This window comes from Lissotriton helveticus, chromosome 7 (genome assembly GCF_964261635.1).
Source record: "Lissotriton helveticus chromosome 7, aLisHel1.1, whole genome shotgun sequence".
NCBI classification, from domain to species: Eukaryota; Metazoa; Chordata; class Amphibia; order Caudata; family Salamandridae; genus Lissotriton; species Lissotriton helveticus.
The window spans coordinates 71,964,342-71,977,580 of NC_136068.1; the positions used below are offsets into that span (position 1 = coordinate 71,964,342).

General features: G+C 37.1%; 1 protein-coding gene across 1 annotated transcript in view; it reads right to left on the bottom strand.

Annotated features, from left to right (window-relative positions):
* The window catches only part of LOC144768095 (complement C1r subcomponent-like), a 62,159-nt gene that overhangs the window by 10,494 nt on the left and 38,426 nt on the right, over nt 1-13,239 (bottom strand). Inside the window, exons 8-9 of the mRNA XM_078651482.1 lie at nt 11,873-11,951; nt 5,649-5,789 (exon numbers count right to left, since the gene is read on the bottom strand). Coding sequence (XP_078507608.1) covers nt 5,649-5,789; nt 11,873-11,951 — 220 coding nt within the window. The remainder of the gene's footprint in view (nt 1-5,648; nt 5,790-11,872; nt 11,952-13,239) is intronic.

Sequence of the window (13,239 nt, forward strand, 5' to 3'; positions counted from 1 at the left end):
GGCGTCAGAGCCCAGAAAAGAATGTGCTTGTGGGCACATATAGCGCCCCGCTTCCATTGTATGGTTGTGCATGCATTGTGTGTCATGGACGACATGGTGCATGGCACACAGTGCACCAATTTCCTGGAGGTGCTGCCACGACTGTGGGATATGATACAGCCTTCCTATGAGCCTAGCATTCCCCCGCTACAGCAAGACCACCACTGCAGCAGTCATGTCAAAATATGGCGGTCAGGATGCCGAAGCTTGATGGCGGTCGGGCCTGGCGGTCCGACTGCCAGGTTCAAAATTAGCCCTAAGACTTCGAAAAGCAATATGAAGCCAGCAAAAACAGCTATCACAAACCAGCAAAAAGATATAAAACAGTAAGTGTACATAAATTATTAAAAAATATAAACACACCTCAATAGAGGGTAAAAATAAACTTAACTACCTCAGTCTCTAAAAACTAGTAACAAATAAACATTTAAAATAAAGTAGACACTTTTTTATCTATGTGAAAAGAAAGGTCCCCATGTGAAAAGAAAGGCCCTGTTCGACATTAGAACACCCCAACAGAAAAGCTGCAAAATGGCGTGAAACATCTAAAAAGCACATGTTAGTATAAAAAACAGAAGTAGAAGCAGTTTAAACTTAAAAAAATTGTATATATTTGTACTATTGCACTATTTTCAGATACAATGACAGAGAGAGTAATGTATCTCTGTTTCCCAGAAAGGAAAGCAGTTACTAAGCCACATGGGCTACACCTACAACCAAGAAAGTGCAGCAACAGGAAATATGAATATGAATAAGTACCAAATGTTATTCTGAAGCATTCTATGGGAGGGCCACTACAAAAGATGATGTTGTAATTCATGTAAGAGAACACAACCACACCCCAAATGTGACAGAAATAGAAGTGAGGTGTTGCAGGATATAAGAGGGGCAACCACTGGTTCCCAGGAACCTGCAACCAAAATCCTTAAAATATACTGCCTAAAGTTCCCAAACACATCACAGGCCAACGACCACCTATACCCACTTTAAAATGTTTAATTGTACAAACTAAGAAAGCCATCAGCGATACTCCTACTGTCACCAGAAAATACAAAGACACAGACATACATGAACATTTAACAATGACATATAAGGAGGAACCATTCCTTTTATATGAGAACCTAAACAATGATGAAGAAATTGTTATATTCTCTATAGCAGATAACTTACTAAAACTAATCTATTGTCAAACCTCGATGATGGGTTGGACCTTCATAATGTGCCCCAAACCATTCACTCAAATATACACAATACTTAGTGAATATCAAAATACAAATATTCCTTTTATATATGCCTTATTGCCAAATAAACAAAGCAGCACTTACTATGACCTTTTAAACCATTAACCAAATATCTATTACCTACACAAAGTATGCATAGACTTTGTACAAGCCATTATTTAAACCAATTACAATAATTACCCCCACACAGCCATACGAGGCTGTTACTATCATTTCAATCAATGCATATGGAGACCCCTTTTATAAAAAAAACATGATTGCACTAGCCCACGTCCCTGTCCCAAAGGTAGCTAACCACTACAATTGACTAACAGAGAGCCCTTTCTACCAACAAAATGAAGGAAAACTAAGCCCCCTAATAGATTATTTAGAAGACAATTGGGTTGGCAAACTGCATCGCTCCAAACACAGATGCCAACTCAAATCTCAAATACCATGGTGAAATGCCTATACCAGCACCTTGGCGCAAAAAAGGATATCAAAGTAAAAAAATATTGGTTTATTATGAAAAAAGTGATTTCCTAAAAAAAGAAAAAAGGTACCTTCCAATGCCCATAGAACACATTGGAAGCCAAAAATGTAAAGTAAACAAGAAAACCAACCTGCAAAACACATTACAGTACCAAGTTTGGGAATCCAACTGCCCGAAGACCATGGCCGCAAGAAGCGCTCTTCCGATGGCTGTATTAGGAGTTGACCGTGGGGCCTGTGGTGTGGCTACGGAAGTCATACTGTGGTGGGCAATAGTTTTTCATATCTGTTGTGCCTGTGTGCACATTTCAACTGCACATGTGTTGAATGCACACATATTATTGATACATGTGGAAAAATACCACCTTCCCATTGCTGGAGTTCAAACTATATGTAGGCAGTCCCGGCAATGGGTGTTTGGTATCCAGAGCACTTACCTGTGTATCACCGCAGACGGGGTCATATTCCTTGGGGTGAAGATGCTGCTGTATAGGGGGGACCTGGAGAAAGTGATCTACGTCAAACTCTGATGGGAAGAACAGAAAAGGAGTCAGTATGTACCCCAAATCCTTCTTTTCTGCCAACCTTTAGGTGGCAGTCCCACCGCCATGGTCAGCTCATCGAAAAGTCAACTCATTATACGGACGGCAGTGAGATTCCTTGGTACCGCCCTATGACAGCTGATTTGCCTCAACTGCAAACCCCGGCAGTCGGCGGTGTGCTTGCAGTGTCAGTGGTTCACCTACGGTCTTTGCAATAGCAATACTCCCATCTTGTAATATGCCAGTCGGACCTCAGAGCTTGTGACGGTCAGACCGCTACCGCGGCGGTCCACAGACCGCCAAACTCATAAGAAGGCCTTAAATCATTATAAAATAGGTAACATAACACAATGTAACATAACATAACGATACATTATTATAACAGTGTACGAAAACCCTAAACTACACACTAGCAACAAACGCTACTATTACTACATCTCAATGTACAAAAAAATTATTACATCTATAACTAATCTCTAGACCTCCCCTATAAACCCCCTACTCTGAAAACCCTTAAAAAGGACGTACCCGTTCCATGAAACTGCAGCACCTTATCGTGACCTGGATCCCGGAAAATAAACTAAAAATGGCACAAATAGACAACAAAATAGAAGGTAGCCATAAAAAAGGCCGCTAAACGAAACGTAAACAAAGACTATCTTCCTATAGATTCGAATGGTAAAATATTTAAAAATGTTGATTAAATGTATTAAAAGGTTTACAATTATTAAACATGTAAAACACGTCACAAGGTTTTGTAACAAAATGTTATAGAAATGTATACTATGAAATAAATATTAGCATGAAATATATGCAATTATTTAATATATACTGACAAAACCTGCGTTAAAATGTTGTTGGAAATATGTAGATAAAACAAATAAAAAATTATAAACAATGGGGAGAAAGTGGTCAATATACAAAATTCAATACTATTTAAATATTATGTAATTTTTTTATGTAATAACAAAAATACATTTCAAATGTTGTATTTATCTATCTATACATAAATATGTATATTATGTTGAAATATACATCTTTACATTAAATAAACTTTATAAATATATAATTAGAAAATGTGTTACATGTCTTTATTCTATATAAATATGTAATTAATAATGTTATTTATTAGAAACATGCAACTATTTTTTGTATTATATTTCTAAACGCCAACAATACTAATTAAATAACACAAACTATTTCTGCTACATACAAATACAATTTAAACAAATAATTTCACACTAAAATTATAAAATGAAACAATCACACTCCAACGTAAGCCAAGTTTCGGACACTAAAGGGGTGACATTTACTACTTCTACTCCAATCTAAACCAATGTGGGGAAGGTGTTGGACACTACTGGGGTGACATTTACTGTTTGCTCTTCAATCTAAACCAATTTGGGGATGGTGTTGGCCACTAAAAGGATGACATTTACTATTCTCACTCCAATCTATACCAATTGTGGAAAGGTGTTGGACATTAAATGGGTGACATTTACTATTCCCATTCCAATCTATACCAATTTGGTTATGGTATTGGATACTAAACGGGCTACATTAACTTTTACTACTACACTCTAAACCAATTTTGGGAAGGTGTTGGACCCTAAAAGGGTGACATTTACTATTCCCACTCTCATCCGAACTAATTTGCGGAAGTTGTTGGACAGTAAAGTGGTAAGATTTGCTATTCCTTCTCAAATTTGTATCCATTTGGAGAAGGTGTTGGACACTAAAGGGGTGACATTTACTATTTCCACTCTAATCTAAACAAATTTGGGGAAGGTGTTGAATAATAAAAGGGTGACATTTACTATTTCCACTCTAATTGAATTCAATTGTGGAAGGTGTTGGACACTAGAAGGGTGACATTTACTATGCACACTTCAATCTAAGCCAATTGTGAAAGGTGTTGGACATTCAAAGGGGTGACATTTACTATTTACACTGCAATAAAACATTTTATTCAAGGTGCTACAGACTAAAAATGTTATATACACTCAATACTCCATACTCACACATAATTTATGATATAAAAAATAAACAAAAAAGTATTTAAAAAACACACTAACCAAAAATACAAACCTTTATATCATACTTAAACATTAACATATAAAATATTAGCTGTATCACTATTATTAAATAATATATTTTTAATATATTTAGCATACCATTCCTAAACTATGAACCATAAAATAAAAAATTAAATCATAACCCACAATTAACAATCATAAAATAAAAAAGTTTATAAAACCAATTCTTTTAAATAAATAATTGTTTGAAAACAAATATTTTACAATTAAATCTTTCAACATAAAGAAATGTAAACTATTTTAATTATGATAATTCTTTTCACAAAAGTTTTAAAATATAAAATGTTTATTTCATTTTTTAAATGATGCTACTTTACAAAGTTTAATGTTAATATATTTGAATGTAAAAAAGAAAATAATTGAAATATTAATTTTAATTTTTAAAATAAAATCACAATCTTTTAATTTAACATACTTAATATGTATGTTAGTGAAATATAATGATCATTTATTAAAGTTATTAACAATTTACATTTAAACAAGCACTTTTTAAAAATCTCCCCACCCTTTTCCCCCTAACAAACCCACTATCCTCTTGCTAAAAAAATTATAAATGCATTAGGTTTAAACATTAGCTAAAAAGACAAATATCAACAATTTCATAACTAAAAATGATCTTATAAAAACACACATAAAACCAATTAATAAACATATAGAACAAAACACACTACAATAAATTACAAACAAAACAACACTTAGAAATTACGTTACATACAACATTTTATAAATTTATATTTTTTACGAAATTAAAAACAACTCTTAAAAAACAATATTTTTACCTTTGATACTCCTATTGACAATATTTTTGACATCCTGATATTCTTGTATGACAATATTTAGTATTTAATATTTTTTCCAAACACCGGATGGAGAATGGAGATCTGTAAATCTGAAAGGCTGTACTACCTTTTTTTCTCATCATAGGTGCTTGGGTTCTTGGTGGGAATCATTAGAGAATGAACATTGAATCCAGTTCTTATTTTAACCTTTTGGATCTTAAAAATGTAGGGGCAGATTTACACGCCCCTTGCGCCACTTTTGCGTCACTTTTCCCAAGTTAACAATTACGCAAAAGTGGCGCAAGGGCCTTGTAAATAAGCCCCGTATAATATTTCATCCACTTTAAGTGGCGGTCAGCTTGCAATCAGGATCCTCATTGGCCAACAAGACTTTTGGGTAATTTTCTTCAATCCCATGATTCTGGTGAGCACTGTGTGCCAAGAGTTAATCATAGATATCTGTATTATAGAGCCACTTACCCTCCCCACTCTGTTTCACCATTCTGTAGTATGGCTCATTGCATTCATATTTGATCACCGATTGGTACGTGTTGACATCTGGTTTCGTCTGATACTTGTACACTCCATTAGTCAGCTCCTGAGGCGTCATGCAGCTCACGACTAAAAGAAAAAGGGATTTGTTTGTCCAAGCATGTGCATTGTGATTTCACAACATCAGCACTCGGAGAAAGTATATAATCAATTAAATCTACTCTTTTTTGTGGTGTACAATTTCAAATGGATGTATGATGTTAGCACGCACATTTTTACCACGCATACCATTACCGCGCATTTTTTACAACGCGATACCTTTACAACGCATAGTGCTTTGGGTGCTGGATAGTGAATAGTTTAATTTACTATTGCAACACCAGTCCCCTTTGACACTAGGGAAGGTTATTGGATAGTAAATTAACCTATTCACTAGCCATTCCCTATGTCAAATTGCCCCAAAGCGCTATGCGTTGTAATGGTATGCGTTGTAACAGATGCGTGGTAATGGTAGTGCGTTGTAAAAAATGTGCGCTAAAGCCTGTATACCATTTCAAATGTCAAACACACTTTGTTCATAAAATTTGTCGATTTTCCATTTAATTTTTCTTTGTTTATTTTTAGAGAATTGGTAAAGGTGTTATTTTTGCTGGCATTAAATATGATTTGATATTTGGTGATACTACAGAACAGCATTAGGTAGAACATGACATGTATAAATTGTTTGTTAGAATATTATAAGTGTCATTATAGCCAAGTCATGTCTACACCCATCATATGATGTAATAAAGACGGAAAAGATCTCATTGTCACTTAAACTTGTCCCCATAGCATATTAGAAAACAGTGAGAAGGAACATGTGGTGCTTCAATCTTATCCCCCATGCATGGTGCAAATGAGGTAGAATGGAACCGTAGTCAGGTAAGGCTTTTACCAAAACATGGTGTAAGATAGACAGTAGACCCCTACATCAATGACAAACACCTACCTATGCACTGTTAATTTTGTGTTCTTCTCTGAATGCAGAAGAGAGACAGTTACTCATGATTGTAGATTTTTGAGACCACTGCAAAACTGTCCTTCTTGTTCTATTAGCAGCCCATGACACAGCTAATCAATGTAGGTTACTAGCAATGCTTGGGCATCAAACTGACATTCAAAGCTAGGCCCTGAACTAGCTCCCTACTTTCTTCAGCAGCCGTGTTCAAACAGTAAAGAGCAGGCAAAAAATCTAAGAAAGGGCAACATAGTCATGTGATGTTCCTCTGGGCTCCATGCTGGCACCCATATCCATCTCAATCTGTATCTTGAACCTCTGATATTGGTGTTTGAGCAGCTGGTACTCTCTATTTCTCAAAATGTTGAGAATAGACAATTATATCTGAAAATATTGTCCTGAGATGACATCCTCACTCCTTGCTTATGTGTATGTAAACTACAAAAATTGATCAAAGACAGCTTCTTAGCACTCTACTCCCATAGTAACAAATTATTCCACATCACCCCAAGTATATCAGAAACCTTGTCCTACTATTTGGAATTAACTCAAGATAGAAGATGCCACTGTCACCCTCTAAAGAAAATGAAAAGTGCTTCCACCTATCCAACTAAAACTGCACGTCCTGCTCTAATCATTTTTCTACCTGGAGGTTAGCAACACAGTACCAGAGTGTGTCCGTCAATTATATCTTCCCCTTTAAAGTTGTTTTCAATTCATTTTCTTAATGGCTAGCTTAAAAATGAAAATTAATCAACATACCTCTCTCATTTGCTAAACTTATCTGGTGGCTTGCTTGGCCTCAGGATTATTAATTCCTCCTCTTGGAAGCAAGATTTAGAATATGTCACTTCTTACCAGTCATTCATTTCAATCTGCATTTCCTACACAATGTTCTTTCTCTAGGAAAGATTTTCAAACACAACTTTTTCCTAGCCACCTACTCTGACTGATGGATTTTTTTGGTTACACCTTGAAAATTGATCCAGATCTCTGATTCTACATTCAGATTTCTGTGGATAAATGCATTGCTATTTGCTCTCTGTAAAGCACAGTAATGCCTTCAAGTATTAATAAATAAATATGGTTTAACAAGCCTTTCCTCACTACACAGAGTAACAATAAGAGAAGAGACTCATGTTGCACAAGTCTGTCCCCACTACATGGTAAAAGAGAAGGAACAGTGTTGCATAGCCCTTCATAATGCAACAAGGAAAGAAGGGATTCCTATTGCCTTTGACCCACTCCAAATAGTGTACAAGACAGAAATGTAATATATGGTCCATCTATTCAGTCACCATCATATGGTGAGAAGTGGATAGATGAGAATAATCTTTTCAAGCGGCTACATAATGTTCATCAAAAACATAGGGGCAGATTTATGAAGGCCTTCCGCCGCCGGTGCATCATTTTTAACATGGGGAAAAAGTGACGCACCGGCGGCGCAAGGCCTTCATAAATCTGCCCCATAGTCTACAGACATGGTGATGTGTTTCAGTGACTGTCCATCACTCTAAAAATACAAGTGCTCAGGTTCACTTTACAAACCTTTAATTATTTGTCTCTGTTCTCACCCAGGCAAGAACATACTGCCTCCCAAAATAGTGGATAAAATGTGTCCCTTCTAGTTGTCGCCTAATGCTCAAAAAGCATAAAACAATACATAAGTCTCAGTTGAGCTCAGGCTCATGAAGCAACATAGTTCAAACTTGGAAAAGTGGATTTAAATAAAATGTCATCACAGATCACATGACATTCACAGCACCTAACGTGGTTCGAAATAGGCACTAATTTAAGAAAACAAATGCCTATATGATGTTTTGCATATCTCAGTAAGGTGACTTGACCATAGCTCTTAGACTGCTCTCCAAGATTTCAAGCATACCACAATGCCTTCACTGCTGAAAAAGCAAATGGCCCAGTGATAATACACAAATTCAGTGCAATCCATACTCAATTATGCAAAGAGCAGGTAGTTGAAGCAGTGTTATTGCACTTCTCCCCACCACACAGAAAATTAACTACATCCTCAATAGCTTTCAGTCGAGATTCTGCACTTGAAAAGAGACAGCCTTCATTACCAATCAAAATTTTAAATTTATATTTCAAAAATGTTACAACTATTTTAACTTATTAAATTTAATGTTAATATATGTTTATTTTTTTTAAATGTTTGTAATTTACATATTATTTAACTATTTAAAATAAAAAGTATGATTTATTCAATGTAATTAATATATATTTTAAAGAATTATAAATTATAATTTATAAAAAAAAAGAGGCCAGGTCCATATACGAGAGCCAGGCCTGGGCTCTACTCCTCCTTGCCCTCTCTATAACATTCACTACAATTGACCGCATAACACTAAATAATGGTTGTTTTATTTTGGAGAATTAGTGATATGGCCTTATATTGATTGAGCTTTTTCATATCAAACAGGTCTCAGCAGGTCAAACTAGCATCCATCCTCTATCCCACCCTCAACATTTCCATTAGAATTTCCCAGGTGTGAACATAAACATCTCCTCTCTCCTGCATTTACTTGATACCTATTGCTGCTGTCCTTAGCATCTACAACCTGGGCTTGCGCATGGGTGCTGATGATACCCAGATTTATGTTAGACCATTTATTGCAGCAGGTCTTCACTGACATTTCTTGGAATGACTAACTCAAGTCCAAAGACAAATGCATCAAAACTGGCTCTGTCTACCTGCATCACATATAGTACATAAGCATGCCAACTTCCTATTTACTTGACTGGACTAACATTAATGTACAAACCTAAACAACTTCCTAAATTATTTGAAACCTGAGAGCCACCCTTGATGACAGCCTCCATTTTATTCCTCTGGTCTATGGCATGAAATGAACAGTGTTTTTTCATCTCTGTGTCCAAAATGGCTTCTACAGTAGCATCTATTGATGGTCACATCCAATGGATATAGACATTTGTGGACTGACTCATCTTCTGCCGCAAACGCATTGGCTTTATCACAGTAGGCCTGCTAACACTTCAATGGATCAACCTTCGGGTTAACCTTAAAAGGACATGTCTAGTCCAGATTCAAAAAGGCCAGTCTATATCACAAAATCTAGTATGGCCACTCCCCCTATTATCTTCCCAAGCACTTATAAACCAGCGAGATGCCTTAGATCAGATACCCAAAACAGACCCACCATTCTCCAGGTGCCATACAAATGTTTTGGGAGCAGGTCTGTCCATGTACATATCTCCTACCAAGCTCTAACTCAAATTACACATGGTAATACTTTAGGAAAGCCTCCAAACACACCTGTTAAAATAATTATTTACAATATTCCCTAGATAAATAACTTGATATACTTCTTAGGACCACTTAACTATTGCGGCTGCTAGTCTGTGATTAGTATCCCCTTCTTTGTGTAAGAGTCTCAAGCAGCCACCTGACTGCATGAGAGCCATATACATTCATTTGAAAAAAACACTTAACGTGGGGTTATGGCTGTGAATTAAAAGTGAAAACCCTCTGAAAATCACACTTTACAGTTAGGAATGTAATTCTGAACTCACACAACAGACATGCAAACCACAACTCAAAAAACAAATGCAATGCCCATGACCTCTCCCTTGATGTGACAAAAGTAATTGGAAATGTCATAAATAATCTTAAAGATGAGATCCAATATCATAATACCCTTAACACTATGAAAGAGACAAATCTGGATATAGCCTTATTTAATTATTAAAGTATGCATTGCAATTTACTTACATTTTACTTTTTTTGTTGGTATTTATTGGTGTAAATATTTTGAGAGCATAAGCATTACATTTGGTTATTAACTCATGGTTTTTATATCTGTTCTGCAAATTATGGACTGTAGTCATAACCAGCACAGCTCCAAGGTCCAAGAAGTCTGCCTAGGGATCCACAAATCCCCCTATATCACATGCAACATATTCCTGTGCCCTGGTCACTGTGTACAGCCAACCTCTGTTATGCATACATTGCCAGTGTGCAGTAGGGTTGAGCACAGCCCTTGTTAGCCAAGCTGTAGCAGCGACTGACTGTAGGGCCTGGCTTGGGTTTAGGGCCTGCTCCAAGCCCAAAGAAGATGGCTTTTACCTGATGCACATGACTGCAATGACAGGCCTATGGCCCAACTCGCACCTGCTGATGGACAACTCCTGCTGTGCAGAACTGAAGGCCATCTGGGAAGGTGGGTTAGCCCCAGGACCTGGATTGCTGACAGGTTTTATTTTTATTTTTATAGGACTCAAAAATTCTATGCCAGATTTTCCAATCCTGATACCCCTGGAGGATTTCACAGGACCTAGGTAGGGTCCCAAATATGTGATTCAGGAATCCTGCAATAAAGGTCATTTAAAAAAATTATTTATTTCCAATGTGATCCCTTTGGGGTGGGCCATGGGCTGAGGATAAGCTCATTCTTTATGGAGAAGGGGTTGTGCAGCCCCCTCATCGAGCCATTTTAAGGCCCAGGAACCCAAACCTTGGGGGCCAATTTCATTTTAAATGGGGAAGGAGGCACGTGGACCCCCTCCCCGGACCATGGTATGGAGGCGGGCGTGGGTGATGCTGATTTCTCTAAAGCTACTAAACAGATTAACATCAAATCAACAAAAGCACCATCCTTGAGTAAAGTTCTAACCTTGTGACAACTTTAATGTACTGCCATTCACTACAACAGAGCAAAACTTCCCATGGGAATTAAGAAATCGCACTTTTGTTCCCCTCGACCTTGTTTCTCTTCGACAATGCATGACGGATCGGCACAAAACTTTCTATGATGAAGCCAACCTTTAAGAACTTTTTATGGGCAAATTGTGTGCAGATATCATCAAGCAGTGTCAAAGTTATTAATAAAGCAAAAACATTTTGCATATGAAAACTCTGTCTTATTCCTCACTACATAGACACTATCTCCACCAGTGTAGCATGTATATAAATATATATATGTATGACAGAACATGTAACAGACAGACAGGGTCGTTTTGTCCATTACGTACACCATTGATGCATGGGTTATCGAGCTGGGAGAGCACACAGATCTTGTTTGATATGGTAAAAACATTCCCTATGAGGTATGATAGTCCATGATTATGAATGTGGTTATGTGCAGTCCACAGAGAGCAATCATGTCTGGTGCTGATGTTCAAGTCCATTAAAACTTGTGTCTGCAGAAGGAAGAGGAACAATATTGTGTACACTCACTTTCACACCGGGGGAGATCCCTGTGCCATGTCCCATCGTTCTGGCAGATGGCCGTGAAGGATCTCAGCTCTACGCCATTCTAGAAGAAGAAGAATTTCCATGAGAAGCAATGGGCAAACTTGACATTGGAGACTTTAGCCACAGGTGTTCTTAATCTGTCATCAAGTTTATTAGTAGAGATTGGAGATTTGAGATGAGTCAACAAAGAGGGAAGGAGAATAGGGGCCAGTGTCAGTGGAGAAAATGAAGAGCAAATTAGATGAAAATGTAACAGAGAGGGACAATAGAACATGAGAAAATATGATGTGAATAAAGAGAGCAAAAACAAAGCAAATGTAATTAAGAGTGAGGACAAGATGAAAGAGAGGAAGTAAGTATGAGATGACAAAGGAAATTGAGGGAAGCAATGAAGGCATCAAAAAGGGTAGAAGGAAAGGGGAAGGAGAAAAGTGAAGAAAACACATAAGAAACAAAAGGGAGTGGAAGACCAATAGTAAGGTTGGAAATAGTTGAAAGGAGGGCCAAAAACAGACTTAAATCTATGTAGAAAAATGTCAATTTCTGATTATAAGGAATGAGATGAAGTAGATGAAGAGGCAGAAGATGAAAAATGTGCTGTAGATGATAATGATCACTAGGCTCCAGATGAAGAGGGTGAGAGTAACAATGAAGAACGGCACGAAGTACTAATCCATAGAGCATCACTTCCAAACAATGTACATTCCTTCCACAACCTAATGGATAAGGCAGACAGTTGTTTTTTTGGCATAAAGGAGAATCAATAGCAACTAAATATCACCTCAATTGGGAGGCACAGAGGTCCAAAGGCACACAAAAAAAGTTGAAAGCATCTAGACATTCACATTTGTTCTTTCCTAGTCAACCATGTCTAGACCCCATGATAACTGCAGGGATCATAAGGCACTCTATCTTCTGTCTCCTTGATGTAGTTGCATGGATAAGGAAGGTAGCAATAAGGGGTTCAGCTAGAAGGAAAGAACAACACTCTTCCAAACAGGGACAGATTCCAGTTTCCCACCTATTGAGTTTGTAAAAGGTAAGTGTGTAGTCAATTCAGCTGCTAACTTGAATGTTATTCTGGGGATAAGAGGGAAAAGGCGAAAGTCATCATCATGGATGGAGAACTGGCGTTCAACCTCACATCTGATGAGATAAGCATGTCTTTTTAATCTGTACACTTTCACCATGATGTTCAGCCTATAGTTGCATACACACCATAAAAAAGAGAGGGATTAGTGGACTGAGCTGGACAACAAACAATGCATTCTCTCACACAAAGAAAATGTTGTCAGTCATTATGAAAGATTTCCCAGGAACCAGCAGGGGTCTAAATCCTAGCAGTTCCA